Here is an 18,834-nt window from a genome sequence, read left to right as displayed (position 1 = left end):
CATTTAAAACGGTCCCTTGATATCACAAATCATATCACCACCAATCTGTTTCAAATGCTGTAAATCTCTCTTAAATACAGTCGGCCCTCCTTATCCGCAAGTTCCACATACGCAAATTCAACCAATCGCGAAAACCCAGAAGTGCTCTTCCAGCACTTCTTGTTCAAGTATGTGCAGACTTTTTTTTTCATGTCAAGATTCCCTAAACAATGCAGTACAACAATCATTTTACATAGCATTTACATTGTATTAGGTATTATAAGTAATCTAGAGATGATTTAAAGTATACGGGAGGATATGCGTGCGTTATCGTGGATCCTGTTCCAAAAAAATCGGAAGTTCTCTTACTAAGTAAGTCGGAACAGGTACATCCGGCATTATTTAGCGTCAGTTAGTCAAGCGTTTGCCTTAGTATATAGTATATATTTTACCTTTCTATGCATATAAAACACTTAAGAACATATGTTTCAGCGTTGGGCTCGGGAACGGAAGTTCTCTGGACTCGGGACAGACCACTCCCGAGTGCGCTCTCCACCATGCTGGGTTGATGTGGAGGATCAAAAACCCAAAACTCAATAATTAAACCACTGTGTTGCTTAGTAATAATTGTAGCTTACATCGGGGCAGAGCCTTTCTCACTTTATCCTTTAAAATTGTTCCGATTGTTGACTGACCTAGCCTAACGCTTTTCCAATGACCGATGGTGTTTCACCTCTTTCCAATTGCTGTATTACTTCCACTTTAGTTTCAAATATGGTTCGTGATCATTTTCGTGAACAGAAACACTGTGGATTCAGATCTCTGCAGCCTGGTCCTAATGTCTGTCCACCACACTGAGACAAGTTAAATAAGGTCTGGGGTTTGGCTGGGTCCTTGGGTCCTAAGGTCCACCGCATTGAGACAGGTTGAATAAGGGACTTCAGCATCTGCGAATTTTGATATCCATGAGGGGTCCTGGAACCAATCCCCTGCGGATAAGGAGGGCTGACTGTATGAGAACAAAACTGTATACTGTATTACAAGTAATACCTCACCAACACTGTACTGATGTAGCACAGTCTGTACTCTTCTGCTGAAGAGTGCAGCCCCTTTGCACAACAGCAGACTGTGGTGAAAAAACAAACTGCTGGGGGAAGACAGCAGCTCAGGCAGTATCAACCATGATTGGAACATTCAGGGACAGAAAAGGAAAATAAACAAATACAATAGAATTTGTGAAAAATTACACAAAGACTGATAAAAACTAATGTTCAAATGAAAACAAGTTGGCAAATAAAAAAAAAACACTAGAACATGAGTTTGTAGACTTGACTCAACAGTTACCCTTGCATCTGAGAAGAATTTTGCTTGCATTGTACCCGGATTAACTGCTCTGATGTTTAACTTAGCTTTGTCTTTGGGATGCAGGAATACAGTGGCTCCTCACCCAAACGGAGGCGGGCAGAGGATAAAGACGAAGGAATCGGCTCCCCAGATGTCTGGGAGGATGAGAAACTAGAGGACTTGAAACGGGAGATGATTGAACTGCGGCAGCAGCTGGATAAGGAACGCTCTGTTAGAATGATGCTGGAGGAACAGGTTGGTGTGTGCTTGATTTAATTCTCTTTCATAAAAGCAAGCAGACCAAGAGATCTAAGATTTAATTTTTGGTTTGTCCAACAAGTACTATCTGGGAGCAATGTTGGAACATAGGAACTTCAGAGAGGGTACAGAGGAGTTTTAACAAAATGCTGCCTGGACTGGAGAACATGTCTTATGGGATAGTTTGAGTGACTTTGGGGCTTTTCTTTGAAGCAAGGGAGGATGAGAAGTATATAAAATGATCAAGAGACATAGATTGAGTGTCCATCCAGAGACTTTTTTCCCAGGCCTGAAATGGATGGGATATAATTTGAAGGTGATTGGAGGAAAGTATAGAAGAGATGTCAAAGGCAAATTCTTTACACAGAGAGTGACGCCAGGAGCACCCTGCTAGGAGTGGTGATAGTGGCAGATATATTAGGGACGTGTAAAAAAAAATCTTACATAGTCTCATGGATGAAAGTTACATTAAGGGCTATGTAAGACGGAGGGGTTAAATTGATTTTAGAGTAGGTCAAAAGGTCAACGCAACATTGTAGGATGAAGAACTGTTCTTTGTTCTTTGTCTGGATGTGGACAATGGGGTAGGGTCATTCATTATTGAGCTGAGATCCAGTGCCTCCCATGATTGAATGGTCAATCGCTAAGGACAAACCAGGTTCCTGAGCAAGATATGATGGGGGACTTTGTGTTTGTAAAATGGTGTTAATAGTGGTGGGGGCAGGACTAAAGGGCCTTAATTGGGAAGTTACCTCCAGGAATGATATAAATAAGATGGAAAAAGTACAGAGAAAATTTGTAAGAACGTTGCTGGAACTTGATGACCTGAGTTGTAGGGAAAGGTTGAATGGGCTAAGATTTTATTCCCTGAAGCATAGGAGAAAGAGGGGAGATTTGATAAAGCTGTACAAGATTAAGAGGGGTAAATGTAAGCAGGCTTTTTTCACTGAGGTTGGGTGAGACTAGAAGTAGAAATCATAAGGGTGAAATGTGAAATATTTAAGGAGAATCTGAGGGGGAACTTCTTACTCAGTGGATGGTGTGAGTGTAGAATTAGCTATTGGTGGAAGTGGTGGATATGACTGATTTCATTTGCAACATTTAAGAGCAGCTTGGATATGTACAAGAATGGGAGGGGTATAGAAGGCTATGGTCCAGGTGTGGGTTGGTGGGACTACAGCATGGACTAGATGGGCTGAAGGGCCTATTTTTGTGCAGTAGTGCTCCATGACTCCCTGCTCACATGAAGCAGGAACATGGGATGGACAACCAGCTTTTTCATTTTATTTTAAGTTGACTTTCGAAAGGCTTCCTCCTATGCACAAAAGCTGATGAGGTGTGTCTGTTAGCAGGTTCGCTCGCTGGAAGCTCATGTGTACCCCGAGAAGCTGAAGGCCATTGCGCAGCAAGTGCAGATACAGCAACAGCAGCTGGAGCAGTCCAAGATCCTTCAGTTGGGCGAGCAGCAGGAACCCGAGCCCTGTCGCGTAACACAGGTCAGCCCTCAATTTTGGGGGCAGAGAGGGGAGTTAATTTCAAGTTTAATTGTCATTCAACCATATATGAATACAGCCAAATGAAACAGCGTTCCTCTGGGGCCATTGTGTGAAGCACAATACCAATAGTCATACACAACACAAGGCCACGTATAGAAACATAGAAAATAGGTGCAGGAGTAGGCCATTTGGCCCTTCGAGCCGGCACTGCCATTCAGTATGATCATGGCTGATCATCCAACTCAGAACCCCCTGCTTTCTCTCCATACCCCCTGATCCCTTTAGCCACAAGGGCCATATCTAACTTTCTCTTAGATATAGCCAATGAACCGGCCTCAACTGTTTCCTGCGGCAGAGAATTCTGCAGATTCACCACTCTCTGTGTGAAGAAGTTTTTCCTCATCTCAGTCCTAAAAGGCTTCCCCAATTGGAAACTATCTTCCTGCATCTAGCCTGTCCAATCCCTTTAGAATTTTATACGTTCCAATAAGATCCCCTCCTCAGTCTTCTAAATTCCAGTGAGTATAAGCCTAGTCGATCCAGTCTTTCTTCATATGAAAGTCCTGCCATCCCAGGAATCAATCTGGTGAACCTTCTCTGTACTCCCTCTATGGCAAGAATGTCTTTCCTCAGATTAGGGGACCAAAACTGCGCACAATATTCTAGATGCGGTCTCACCAAGGCCTTGTATAGCACATATAATTATGCTCAGAGGAAGCCCATAAAGTTACAGGAGAATGTACAAATTCTTTACAGATGCTGGCAGAAATTCAACCCTGATCACTGGCACTGAAAGGTGTTGTGCTAGCTGCAATGTACTGTGTTGCTCCACTTGATTAACTTTTTGTAAACTCTTCATTTTCCTTTCTTGTTATCTTTCAGCTGCTGCCAGCACCTGTTGTTCCAGCATCAACTCACCATCCGACTGTCATAGTGCAGACTCCGCCTCCGATGCCTTCACACCAAGTCACTGTGGTGACAATGGGACCATCCACTGTCATCAACAGTTCCTCCACTACATCAAGACAAAACTTAGACACAATTGTGCAGGTAAGGCTACTGCCCTGATACTATGATACTTGCTAGAGGAAGATGTATAACTTTGACAAACAGGTTGTCACTGATCCCTAAAATTCACTGTGCTTACCAGAGGACCAAAAGTTGATTGAAGAGGAAAAATTAATTATTAAACACAAGGAAATCTGCAGATGCTGGAAATTCAAGCAACACACAGAAAATGCTGGTGGAACACAGCAGGCCAGGCAGCACCTATAGGGAGAAGCGCTGTCGATGTTTCGGGCTGAGACCCTTCGTCAGGACTCATAGTGGGTGGCACGGACACATAGCAGTTAGCGCAAGGCTCCATAGTGACAGCAATCACTAATTGGGGTTCAGTTCCTGCCACTGTCTGTAAGGAGTTTGTATCTTCTCCCCATGACGGTGTGAATTTCCTCTGGGTGCTCCAGCTTACTCCCACAGTCCAAAGACATAAAGGTTAGGGTTAGTGAGTTATGGGGATGCTACTGTATGTTGGTGCTGGAAGCATGGAGACGTTTATGGGCCTTAGCGCATCCTTGGACTGTATTGGCTGTTGACACAAATGAAGCCTTCCATTCTGTTTCGATGAACAAACCCCATTTCCAGAAAAGTTGGGATATTTTCATAAATGCACTGAAAACAAAAATCAGTGATATGTTAATTCACGTGAACCTTTATTTAATTGACAAAAGTACAAAGAAAAGATTTTCAATAGTTTTACTGACTAACAATTGTATTTTGTAAATATACACAAATTTAGAATTTGATGGCTACAACACACTCAACAAAAGTTGGGACAGAGGCATGTTTACCATTGTGTTACATCATTTTTCCTTTTAATAACACTTTTTAATCATTTTGGAACTGAGGATACTAATTGTAGTAGATTTGCAATTGGAAATTTTGTCCATTCTTGCTTGATATAAGACTTTAGCTGCTCAACAGTCCGTGGTCTCCGTTGTCTGATTCTCCTCTTCATGATGTGCCATACATTTTCAATAGGAGATAGATCTGGACTGGCAGCAGGCCAGTCAAGCACACGCACTCTGTGTCTACAAAGCCACGCTGTTGTAGCCCGTGCAGAATGTGGTCTGGCATTGTCCTGCTGAAATAAGCATGGACGTCCCAGGAAGAGACGTCACCTTGAGGCAAATATGTCTCTCTAAACTCCTAATATATGCCTCATAGTCAATGGTACCTTCACATACATACAACTCACCCAGGCCGTGGGCACTGATGCACCCCCATACCATCACAGATGCTGGCTTTTGCACCTTTCGCTGATAACAATCAGGATGGTCATTTTCATCTTTGGCACGGAGAACTCGACGCCCGTTTTTTCTGAAAACTAGCTGAAATGTGGACTCAACTGACCACAGCACACGGTTCCACAGTCTTTCGGTCCATCTGAGATGAGCTCGGGCCCAGAGAACTCGCTGGCGTTTCTGCATAGAGTTGATGTATGGCTTCCTCCTTGCGTAATACAGTTTCAAGTTGCATTTCTGGATACAGCAACAGACTGTGTTAAGTGACAATGGTTTTCCGAAGTACTCCCGAGCCCAGGTGGCTATAATTGTCACAGTAACATGACGGTTTTTTAGGCAGTGCCGCCTGAGGGCTCGAAGATCATGCGCATTCAACAGTGGTTTCCGACCTTGCCCTTTACGCACTGAGATGTCTCTGAATTCTCTGAATCTTTTCACAATATTATGTACTGTAGATGTTGAAAGACCTAAATTCTCTGCAATCTTGCTTTGGGAAATGTTCCTTTTGAACTGACTAACAATTCTCTCACGAATTTTGGCACAAAGGGGTGAGCCACGACCCGTCCTTGCTTGCAAAGACTGAGCCTTTGATGGACGCTACTTTTATACCCAGTCATGATACCTCAACTGCTACCAATTGGCCTGCTTAATGTGGAACCTTCCAAACCAGTGTTATTTGTATATTCTGTGCACTTTTCAATCTTATTTTAACTCTGTCCCAACTTGTGTTGAGTGTGTTGCAGCCATCAAATTCTAAATTTGTGTATATTTACAAAATACAATTAAGTTGGTCAGTAAAACTATTGAAAATCTTTTCTTTGTACTTTTGTCAGTTAAATAAAGATTCACATGAATTAACATATCACAGATTTTTGTTTTCATTGCATTTTGGAAAATATCCCAACTTTTCTGGAAATGGGGTTTGTAGATGTGACAAATAAATCATTAATCTTTTCATTAAGACAGATGGAATATAAGAGTTAACTAGTAAGAAATATAAGATCTTCAAATTTGTAAATAGGGCAAAGCAGAGGGGCAGAGGCAGGAGAAATTAAAATGGGGACAGAAGACATAACTAAACTAAAGGAAAAATATTAGCATAGTCATCATGTTTTAGAAATCTCTGGAAAAATGCTAAAAATGGTGGGGACAACAAGGGTTTAAAAAAAGTACGGAGAAGTGGGGGGCTTAGCTGCCTGGACCCCTGGACTTGCTGCTTTGCATCTGAGGACTTATTTACTATTATTTATTTAGAGATGCAGCACAGAACACACCCTTCCAAGTAGCACCACCCAGCAATACACCTGTCTAACACTAGCTTAATCATTGGGCAATTCACAATGACCAATTATCCTACTGACTGCTATGTCTTTGGTCTGTGAAAGGTACCTGGAGAAAATCCACGCATGCACAGGAAGAATGTAGAAGCTTTCTTGCAGAGGACACCGGAATTGAACTCCGAACTCCAGCACCCCGAGATATAATAGTGCCATACTAACCGCTGCACTACTGTGGTGCTCTTAAAGGAATAATTGCAAAATTAGTAGATGCTTTTGTGCTGATTTTCCAAAGTTTTCTTATTTCTAGAGCAGTTCCAGCAGATTAGGAGCTGATGGATGTAAAATGGCGATCAAGAAAATTACAGCTAGGTTGCACGGTAGCATAGTAGTTAGAGTAAAGCTTTATAACACCAACGATTGGGATTCAATTCCCACCATGACCATGTGGGTTTCCTCTGGGTGCTCCGGTTTCCTCCCACATTTTCAAATACCTACGGATTAGTAAGGGTTTCCTCTGGGTGCTCCGGTTTCCTCCCACATTTTCAAAGACCTACGGATTAGTAAGGGTTGGTAAATTGTGGACGTACTGTGTTGGCATTGGAAGCATGGCAACACTTGCAGGCAGCCCTCGGCACGCCCTTGGACTGTGTGGTTGTTGACACAAACAACACATTTCATTTCTGTAAATGGCAAAGTTAATCTTTAGCTATTAAGTGGGAGTGAGAAAGAATTAAAAAAAACTTTGACAAATTAGCAATATTTTAGGCAAAATACTGGAACCTATTATTTGAGGATATGGTTGTAGTACACACAAAGGGAATGACTGGACAGAGTTGTTGTGGTATTGTGTAAGGGAAGTAGTGTTTTTATGCTGATGTGAGCAGATAAGTGGTTATCAGTAAATGCCTTGCCTTTTCCACCTATCAGCTTCTCACTTCACCTCCTCCCCCCCCCGTTGTGGTGTCACTCATCACCTGCCAGCTTGAACTCCTCCCCTACCCACACCTTATTCTGGCTTCTTCTCCCTTCCTTTCCAGTCCTGATGTAGGTTCTTGGCCTGAAGCGTTGACTGTTTATTCTTCTCCATAGGTGCTGCCTGACCTCCTGAGTTCCTCCAACATTTAATGTGTGTGTGTGTGTTTATTAGTAAATATTTCTGTATTTTCAAAAGGAGCATGATAAAACTGCCGCTCAGAAAAGATTGTTACCAAACAAATGCCTGCTGTAATCGAATGCCTGCTGTACTTTGTGTGATTGAAAGATGGAGAACAGAGTCACTGTTACTAGTGGGTGCCTGTATTACATCTCAGCTATTTACAATCCATATTAGTGACTTTAATGAAAAGGTAAGAGTAGGGCCAGTGGGGACATGTGCATGGGCAGTGGTCTAAAACAATGTCTTAATGATTAGCTTTATTTGTCACATGTCCATTGAAACACAATGAAATGTATAATTTGTGCCACTAACCAACACAGTCTGAGGATGTGCTGGGGGCAGCCCTCAAATGTTGTCATGCTTCCTGTGCCAATATAACATGACCACAACTTACTAACCCTAATCCAAACGTTTTTGGAATGTGGGAGGAAACCCACATGATCACAGGGAGAATGTACAAACTCCTTAAGACAGCGATAGGATTTGAATCCTGATCACTGGCGCTGTAAAACATACTGCTAACCACTACTTTACAGTGCCATACCTTGTCCTGAATGTACCTTCTAAGAAGGAAATGATAAAACATTGACATTGAGGAAGAGTGAAATACTGGATATAATAAAGTTTTAAGTAATTTAATTGGAAGAATCTAGTACAGCCAGAGTAATTAATTACAAGTTTATAGTCATCTGACTGTACATGTAGACAACCAAACAACATTTTTCCAGACCACAGTGCACCCACACACAGCACATAAAACAAAATATCACAACAAATAAGTTTCATAAAATCAAATTCAAAATGCAATCAGTGTGTAGCACAGGTAAAATAGTGAATGGTTCGCTGTCCCAGTGACGAGACCTCAGTGGTGTCAGGGTATTCATCAGTCTTACAACCTGGGGGAAGAAGCTTTACCCAGTCTGGCAGTCCTAGTCCTGATGTTACTGTACTAATTTGCAAGTAATTCAGCCATCATCATGCCAGGTGGCATTAATAGGATTTATTTCAACATTGTAATTTCACACTCTAATAATTTGCAGCCAGAATGTGTGGTGACACTTACGGGCTGCCCCTCACTACATCCTTGATTGTGTTGGTTGTTAATACAAATGACGTATTTCGCTGTGTGTTTTGATATATATGTGATAGATAAATATCTGTCTTCTGCCCTCAGTTTGACTAATACAGGATTTCTTTAAAATGGCAGGCGATCCAGCACATTGAAGGGACTCAAGAGAAACCAGAAGAGGAGCAGCGACGAGTAGTGATTGTCCAACCTAATCGAGCTTGGTCTGATACTGAATCAGACAGGGAGGAGAGCGAGGCGACAGAAAATCTAGCATTGGGCAAGGAGAAGGAACCAGTGGAGAGAGTTCTTCCATGACACTAGAGCTGCATTACACTGACCGATCCAGGTGGCATTCCCTGTGTTATTCTCAGAAAAAGGAATTTTTTAAAGTTGGAGCGTGTTTTTGGACCTTCCCAATACTGTAAACAGTCAAAGCCTGGAGTGAGAGGTTATTGAAATCTGGACCATACCAGATGGGATCTCAAAATCCTTTCTCATGACTACCTTGGAATCCATAGCTGAAGAGTTGCTGAAGGACATTTTAGCATTCTTTTTTGTTCTGGGAGAGGGGGGTGGAATTTCAAGCACTTACCAATTTGTTCAGTCCATTGAGAGGAGGTCCTCTCAATGTGACTGTTCATCCACTTCAGCACCCATCCCCCTTTCTTGTACTGATGTAGTTATTTTTTTTATGCAAAGTCATTTCATGTAGTTTGTTTGTTAGTTTCCCTTCATCTCTCCCTGTATCTGTATTTGAGTTTTATGTTGAGACGAGGTTTGTGTTCATGGAAAAACTATTATATTTTGTTAAAGAAAGTGGAAAAAAATGGCACCTGCCATGCAGAGAGAAATAAAATTTGTACTTTGTTTTTATTTTAATAGTTTTATTTGTCTGACTACACAGTGTGCATGAGATCTTTATTTCTTAAATTTACTCCTGGATTTTTTTGTTTGGAAAGATTCCCTATTTAACTTGCTTCCAGATATAATTTATTCTGGATAAACAAAGTCCATTAAGTGCAACTGAAATGTCAACTATTTATTCCCCTGTATAGATGCTGCCTGACCTGCTGAGATTCCCCCAGTATTTATTTTATTTATATCAAGATACAGTGTGGAACAGAACCTTACAGACCACTGAGCCACAAGGCCCAGCAACCCACCGATTTAACACTAGCCTGATCACAGAGCAATTTACAATCACCAGTTAACTTTACTAACCGGTATGTCTTTTGGAATGTGGGAAGAAACCAGAGCACCTGGAGGAAACCAATGTGCTCACGGGAAGGAATGTACAAACTTCTTACAGAGGATGCCAGAGGTGAACCCCAAGCTGTAAGAGCATTGTGCTAACTGCTATGCCACCATGACCCAAATCTAAAATCTAGATTTTGTGTTTGTGTTGCCCAAGGTGGAAATAGAACTATTCGGATTTTGTGCAGTTATGTAAAATGTGGCTTGTTTTGTATCCCCCTCATCTTTATTTCTATTGATAGGGTTCCTGTTCATGTATTTCTGGTTAGTTGTACTCTGAACAGAATCAGCGTTTGGATGGAATATGGTCAAAAAGTTTTTCAGCTCTGGTTGCCTGATCTTGAGGAACTCTCCCTAATGTAAAAGGAACTTGCACTTGTTCAATAATTGGAAAGCTAAACGCTGCAGATGCTAGAAATAAAAAACAAAAGTGATGGAATTCGATAGTCAGTCAGGCAGTATCTGTGGTTAGGGAAATTTAATTGATGTTTCAGGTCTTTCATCAGAACTGAGAATTTATAAATTTTTATTTAGAGATACAGCGCGGTAACAGGTTCCAATGAGCCTGTTCTGCTCAGTTAGACAAACGTGATCAATTAACCCAAACATCTTTGTAATGTGGGAGGAAAACCATGTGGTCACAGAGAGAATATATAAACACCTTGCAGACAGTGGTGGGAATTGAACCCTAATTACTGGTGCTGTAATAATGTTACACTAATTTACATCAAACATTTTTAATTGTGGAAAAGAGTGAGAGCAAATTAGGACATTACTGTATTGCATTTATACAGTGCATTTAATGTGTCAAAATATTCCATACTGCTTCTCTTGGGAAACAGATAAAATTTGACAAATTTGGGGGCAACTTGAGGTATATCCATTCCTTGAGATATTAAAAGAATGTGCAAGACATGTCATTTAAATTGAAAGTTTTAAATGTATTGTGGGATGGTTTGGCAGTGTGCTCCAATAAGCAGGGAGTGGCTCGCTAATTATTTTAGCAGAAAATATATTTATAAATTGAATAGGACAGCTTTATAAAGTGCCAGAAATGTGAGATTCAGGGAGCAAAGTGAAGAACACATGGCTTTGGAGTTGAAGGAGTTCTGGAGGGCAGCACTGTAACATTGTGCCTAACATAATGCTTCACAGTGCCAGAAATTTGGGTTCAATTCCCGCCGATGTCTGTTCCTGTGACCAGGTGGGTTTCCTCTGGGTGCTCCAGTTTCCCCCTGTATTCCAAATACTTACAGGTTGGTAGATTAATTCAATACATGGATGTAATTGGACAGTGTGTGCTCATTGAGCCAAAAGGGCCTGTTGCCATGCTGTATTTTGAAATAAATTTTTTTAAAAATCTGTAATTGAGAAATGTGTAGATCTCAGAGGACTGAACAACTCAGCATGCTGGGAATGTGGATGATTGCAACCATTTAAACACCAGGATAAGTAATCTGAGGTACTGCTGGGTTAGAAACCAGTGTAGTTTAGGAAGGATTATGTGGTGGCAGTTGGGTGTGATGGGGAAAAGAAACTACAAATATACAGTAAAATGAATTAAAGAATTATTTTGTCTTTTTGTTGGTGAACAGAAGAGGTTGCAGCCTCTTTGGCGAATTAGCTTGGGAGTGGGGAAAGGGAGGGAGGGAGGGGACTAGCAGCAGGTCACATGGGTCTTTCTTTGGCTTGTGGCAGCATGTGATTGGTCAAGCAATGCCAGAGAGGACATGATTTTCAAAAAGGCAATCCTGTGTCATGGGTACAATGAATAACTGCATCCGCTGCTATTTACGTGGTGTTAATCCCCTCTGGCTTTGCTCTCTACAAATACAGCTGCCATTTTAACAGAAGTGGCAGGTGCTCCTGCTCGATGGAAAACCAGCCCTTTTCCTGCATATCAGCTTGAGTTGGAAGTATTTAAATCTGTGGAGGCTGAAAGTGAATTTCTGTGCCATTGGCCCAGAGAGGAAACCAGTCCAGTCCACTCCCTCCCCTCTATAACACCAATTTTCAGATGAGAGCAGGGAGATGACAGAAGAGAGGAAAGCTCACGCTGACATGCATACCAACTAATATCAGATCGAAGATCAGTTGGCTGCTATATCATTTAAAAACTTAGGGTTTTCAACACCTGATAGGCTTAAATGAGATACCCCCTCATACTTGTAAAATCCAACGAGTACAGGCCTAGAGCCATTGCATGCTCCTCATACATTAACCCTTTCAATCCTATGATCATTCTCATAAACACTGGATCCTCTCTAATCCTAGCACATCCTTTGTTCTGGTCTGACCAATGTTTTATAAAGCCTTGTTCATGTAGTGTAAATTTTATTACCATTTTCTCCACAAAAGGCTAACTTAGCCCAAAGAAAGATTTGCATTCATATAGTTCTTATCATGTTCCTTTTAGAAATTCAGAAATTAAATGTGTTTGAGTAAAATTACCATTAAAATGAGAAAACACAATTCCCAGTTTCTCCAAAGGGAGTTCCTACCAATAGCAAAGGAACAATGACAAGATGATCGGCTTGGAACTGTTGATAAAACAATAAGTAATGTTAGTGAGGATAAACTAGCACTAACTATTAAATGCTCACAATGTGTGTGTCTTGAATGGCCTCCAGCTTTTGGTCTTCACGTGTGGTGTAGCTATTAAGCCCTGTGGAACTGTTTCTACTGATGGGAAGGGGCAAAGGCAGGTTACTAGCACCTTAAAACCAGTCCCTTTGGACAGATGTGATTTGGCAGCTCATCTAGGACAAGGAAAACTGATTTAAAACTTCTGCTGCTTTGCAGCTATACCACTCATGGGGAAGGCCTCGGGAGTAAATCCTAAGGAACAGCCCAGAGGTGCAATCCCTAAGGCAGTCCTATATTGAGTTCAACACTGACTGACACCTCTAGTGCCAAACTATGGGTTTCTGTAGATCCTTTGGATTCATCAGCCATGTGGAGAAGTATGCTGCATGGGTGACAGCTTGCTCTCCATATTGTACTGCTGTAGCTTGTGTACTACTTAGACAGTCAACAGCATCCCTTTGAAACCTATCACGCAACATCCATGGTCAATCTCGACCAACGGAGGGCCTCAATATTAAGGTTAGTACAGGAAAGTGGCACTGAAATAAAAGATCAGCCAAATTTATTAAATGTTTGAGGAGACATGGGCTTAATGATCTCCCCTCCCCCTGCTTTATACTTATCTAATTCTCAATTTCCACCCAAAACTACACTAAACCCAACAGAAACCCGTAATGGTTGATATTATTTATCCAATGGGGATGGGGCAGGGTCAGTGAGAAAAGCCACATATTGTCATTATAAACGTAAGATTCTGCAGATGCTGGATATCTTGAACAATGTCCACAAAATGCTGGAGGAACTCAGCAGGCCAGGCAACATGTTCTGATGAAGGGTCTCAGCCTAAATATCAACTGTTTTTCCCCCCTCCATAGATGCCGGCTGACCTACTGTCATTACCAATGACAAGGCTGAATCTGACTCTCTGCAGTGATCAGCAATTGCAGTAGGCACAGTCCTCAACTGCCACTCCACAATAATCACTTTTAGATTAAACTCTATGTGTATGGTGCACTGTGGTTAAATTGCAGGCTATTAATGCAGAAATTTGGACTAACAATTCAGGCATCAAAGCTGTGGAACTCTGTTATTCTGGAATTTCAATGGAAATATCGCCAATTAGTTGTTAATGACGATGACTGTGAAAACTACCAGATTGTTTTAAAAAAAACATCTTCTTCACTAATGTCTCTGGAGAGAAGGAAATCTGCCATCTTTATCTGGACAGCCCTAATACAGCTCAGACATCTCCAAGTGGTCCTGAGGCAGGGTTTCAACCTGAAAAGTTAACTGTCCATTTTATCCCCACAGACTGTGCTCAGCCATCTGAGTACCTGCAGCAGACTTTTTGCTCCAGATTCCTGCATCTGCGGTCTCTAGTACCTTCATCTGACGTGTTTGACTGTTAACTACCTTACGAAACGGTTTAGCAAGTCAGTATCCTTACTGATAAGTTCAAACAGGGAAGAAACAGAACTGGAAGAATCACTTAGCATCACTTAAAATGAGGGAGGATCTCATTGAAACCTATTGAAAATTGAAAGGACTAAACAGAGTGGATGTTTCTGATAGTGGGAGTCTAGGATCAGAGAGAACAACCTCAGAATAGAAGGGTGATCCTTTAGAGCAGAGATAAGGAGGAATTTCTTTAGCCAGAGGGTAGAAAATCTGTGGAAATCTGCCATAGATGGCTGTGAAGGCCAAGTCACTGTGTATATTTAAGGTGGAAGTTAATAGGTTCTTGATTAGTCAGGGTGTCAAAGATTACAGGAAGAATGGAGCTGAGAGGGGTAATAAATCAGCCTTGACAGAACGGAGGAGCAAACATGATGGGCCAAATGGCCCAATTCTGCTCCCCTGTCTTATGGTCTAACAGTCTAGACACCAAGCTCTGACAAAACTTGGGAAATGACGTCCAACTTGGGAGAGCTGGCCCATGGACTAGTGAAGCAACTGGCTGACAGTTAAACTCAGAGAATAACACATTGCAGACAATATCCCAGACCTCACCAGCAGAGATCTACTAGTGGTAGTGACAGGGTCCTGTACAAGCAGGGCATTGTACCCTTTGGAATCCTTAACTTTGACCAATTGAGTTTCAAGGCTTCAGGTCAAACATGGGCAAGCAAATCCCTTCCTATTACCCCTCCAGCTGATAAATCAATGCTCCTTTACATTGAACATTATTTGGAAACAGAACTGAAAATGTAAAGGGCACAGAATGGACTCTAGGTGGGGACTCCATGTCCACCTCTAAGAGGCTTAGTAGCAACACCACAAAGCAAATTGAAACTCCTGAAGGATGTAGCAGCCAGGATGCATCTAAAACAACTTGTCTGATATCCTCACCAACCTATCAGTGACAGATGTATCTGCCAACGCTAGCTTTAATAGAAGTGATCATTGTACTGTCCTTGTGGAGTCAAAGAAGAACTCCATAAAGCGGTGTGTAACTGTAATTGTGCTAAATAGGATAATCTTGAAATAGATTTGACAGCTCAAAAGGAGCAGAGCATCCATGAAGCAGAGTGGGCCATCCTGAGCACACTACTACAACCTGCTACTCCTAGCTCAGTATATACCTCATTCTATCATTACAATCATGTCAGGAGATGAGGAGAACAGAAGGATTAGCCAAGAGAAGTACCAGGCAGGTCTGAAATAATGTCTCACCCTAATGTTGCTGCAATACAGGATAAAGCAAAAACAGCATGTAACAGACAGAAGCTAAATGACACACAAAATGCAGAAGGAGCTCAGCAGGTCAGGCAGCATCTATGGAAAGGAATAAACAGTCAATATTGCAAGTCAGGAAGCTAAGGGATCTTAAAGCCAGTGGTTAAGTGGAAACTCAGCAGTACAACCATGTCACAAAAATTGGTGGATAATTCAACAGTGCAAGGACTGAGGAGACTCTGAGAACATTCTTATGCTCAACAATGGCAAGACCCAGCATGGGAATACTAAAGATAGAAGTAGTTGCAACCATATTCAGCAAGAAATGCTGAAAAGATGCTAATACCTCCCGACTGACAGGCTGTACCTCAAATAAGGACAAGGGGAGCAGATCCAAAGAGATAACTCTGCCTGCAAATTACCATCTATGTTGCACACCATGCTGACTTGGAAGTATTAGAGCTATAGAGCAATAAAGCAGGATACAGACCTTTCAGCCACTTGGCCCATATCTCTCCAATGCTTGCCCTTCCATGTACCTATCCAAGTTCTTCTTAACCGCTACCATTATACCTGCCTCAATCACTTCCTCTGGCAGCTCACTTGATATACGGACCACCTTCTGGGTGGAAAAAGCTGCCTTTCGGATACCTTTTAAATCTTTTCTCATCCTAAATCTATACCCCCTAATTTTGGAGTCCCCTTCCCTGGGGAAAAGACTGTTACCATCCACCTTATCTATATCTTTCACCATGTTAAACACTTCTAATAACTCGGCGTGTATCCACGTTCTTCACTGGCAGTGGCTCTAAATCCCAGAACTCTCTATTCAACAGCATTGTAGCAGAAGCTTCACCAAATGGACTGCATTGGTTGAAGAAAACAGCTCAACATCACCTCACCCAGAGACAGTAAGGGGTGGGCAATGTTACTGGTCTTGTCAGTGATACTGAGATCCAGAAAGTGAACAAGATGCTCAGCTTGATTCTAGACTTCCATTCATGCCCAATAACCAATAAATAAATTACTCATTTTTATCTATTACTGTACGTAACACACCATAAGGTTTCACTGCTAAGGCTAATATAATAGCTTTTATGTAATGTTCCACTGTTAAGGTAATGTTTGATTACATTGCTCTGTAGCAACAATGTTTGATTCTGGCTAGAGATAACAGGACTTTGGAATGTATACTATCCAGGGGAAATACGTTGTTCTTTCTTGTGTGTCTGGGAGTCGGGTTTTTCACAATCTTTTTGTCGGGGAACGATGGAGAGAGAGGACACAAATGGAAAGAGTCGGAAGACCACCAGATGGAGTGGACGGAGGAGTGAGGGCCTGAGGGCTAGCAATGCTTGGAGGAGGTCAATGGTTGATGAATAGCCATATCAGTGAGCTCCAATGTGCACTTTGGACTTTTTTCCTTAAAATGGGCCCTTTTCCTTATTATTTACTTTACTAACCCTTTATTCAGATTAAGAGTTATAAAGTTCAATCATTTAATTGCATATGATATACTGTCTGATATTTTGCAGTGCAGATTTGTAACTGGGCAGCATCATACAGCATCCACACAAACGAGATTTCTCAGTTTGGTGGGGCCAGAAGTTGTTTTCCACTAGACGAACATGTGCTGGCGACTCTGAGGGTTACATGTATATTATAACTAATTTCCTAATAGAAAAAGAGAGATAGAAAACAGAGTGGGACATGTGGAGCAAACTGAAACTGGACAAAGAAAAGAAGGCAGCATTAGAAAGACTTGTAGAAAGGATATGGGAGCTTTAGAGAGGGTACAGAGGAGACTTACCAGGTTACTGTCTGGATTAGAGAGCATATCTTATGAGGATAGATTGAGCGAGCTAAGGCTTTCTTCTTTGAAGAGAAAAAGAATGAGAGGTGACCTGATAGGGGAGTACAAGATAATATGAGCTACAGATTGAGTGGACAGTCAGAGTCTTTTTCCCATGGTGAAAATGGCTAATGCAAGGTGTTATAATTTTGGGATGATCAGAGGAAAATATAGGGGAGATATCAGAGTTAAGTTCTTTACACAGAGAGTGGTGGGAAGATAGAATCACGGAATGAGTTGTAGACAGTTCCTTGTAGACTTATCAGTTTAAAAAAGTGAATGGTACCTGTTGGGACTTGTCTGTGGAATGGGAGATCGTGGAGTGAGTAGGAGACAGTTCCTTGTGGTCTTTTCGTGTTAGTTTTAAAAAGCAGGTGGGGCCTGTCGGGCCATGTCTGTAGAGTAGGAGATTGCTTGGATTATTAGTAACCAAGATTAATTAGCAAGGACCAATAAAGGGAATCAAGGTTTGAGCAGAGCAGCTGTTGTTGGGTCAGCCACTGTGTGAGTGAACAGTGTTAGAGTGGTCAAGCTTTGGCTCAACAGGCTTGGGAGAGAACAGGCGTAGGCTAGAACTTATGTTGGGCTCAATGGGCCAAATGGCCTAATTCTGACAAAGCCAAGGAACTGGAACTGGATGCACTCAGAACTGGAAGTAAAAAATTCATAGGTGAGTCTTTTACTGAGATGGTCACACCCAGAGTACAGGCTTCAGATAGTAGATGGGTGACCAGTAGGAGAAGTAAGGGGAAATAAGCAGTTAAAGCAGAGTTTTCCTTTGGATATTCCCCTCAGCTACAAGTATACCCCTTTAGATACTGCTGGAAGAAATGATTTCTAAGGGCACTGCAGCAGCAGCCAGGCCAGTGGCACTACGGTGCTCTGAGAAGGGTAAAGTCAAGATAGTGATAGGCGATTCAATAGCAAGTGGATGGACAGCAGATTTTATGATCACAAAAGAGAAGTCAGGATGGTGTGTTGCCTCCCAGATGCTAAGGTCCTGCATATAGAATGGTGCAGAAGGTTCTCAAAAGGCAGCCAGGGGTCATGGTATACATTGGCACCAATGACACAGGTAGAAAGGGGGAAGAGATCTTGCACAGTGAGTATAGGGAGTTAGAGAAGAGGCTAAAGAGCAGGACCTCTAGGGTAGTAATCTCTGGAGTACTCCTGGTACCATGTGCTAGTCAGAGCAGGAATAGGATGAGTGGCTGAGGAAGTGGTGCAGGAAGCAGTGTTTCAGATTTCTGGATTACTGGGATCTTCTGGTAAAGGTATGACCTGTACAAAAAGGATGGATTACACCTGAACCTGACGGGACCAATATCCTTGTGGGCAGGTTTGCTGGAGCTACTGGGGAGGATTTAAATTAAGTTGGCAGGGGGATGGGAACCAGAGTGATAGGGCTGAGGATGGGACACTTGGTATATAAGTTGATACAGTGTGTAGTGGTACTGTAAGGAAGGACAGCAGATAATAGAGGAAAATTCCAATCAGTGGGTTGAGTTGAAGTGTAATACGGGAGCAAAATTAAAAAAGGTGATGAGTACAAGACTGAAGGTGTTATAGTTGAATGCACAC

At 41.9% G+C, this 18,834-nt stretch overlaps 1 protein-coding gene across 4 annotated transcripts in view; it reads left to right on the top strand.

Moving 5' to 3' along the window:
- Positions 1 to 9,754, top strand: part of tfap4 (transcription factor AP-4 (activating enhancer binding protein 4)) — a 39,620-nt gene extending 29,866 nt beyond the window's left edge. For 3 of the 4 annotated variants that reach the window (XM_059978912.1, XM_059978910.1, XM_059978913.1), the window contains 4 exons: positions 1,408 to 1,578; positions 2,931 to 3,077; positions 3,960 to 4,127; positions 9,024 to 9,754. In XM_059978912.1, the coding sequence (XP_059834895.1) occupies positions 1,408 to 1,578; positions 2,931 to 3,077; positions 3,960 to 4,127; positions 9,024 to 9,200 (663 nt within the window). In that variant the 3' untranslated portion in view covers positions 9,201 to 9,754. The remainder of the gene's footprint in view (positions 1 to 1,407; positions 1,579 to 2,930; positions 3,078 to 3,959; positions 4,128 to 9,023) is intronic. The other variant, XM_059978911.1, reaches the window with a different exon arrangement.
- Positions 9,755 to 18,834: the final 9,080 nt, after the last annotated feature.

This window comes from Hypanus sabinus, chromosome 9 (assembly GCF_030144855.1).
Source record: "Hypanus sabinus isolate sHypSab1 chromosome 9, sHypSab1.hap1, whole genome shotgun sequence".
Taxonomy (NCBI): Eukaryota; Metazoa; Chordata; class Chondrichthyes; order Myliobatiformes; family Dasyatidae; genus Hypanus; species Hypanus sabinus.
This window is presented reverse-complemented; position numbering and strand designations above follow the sequence as displayed.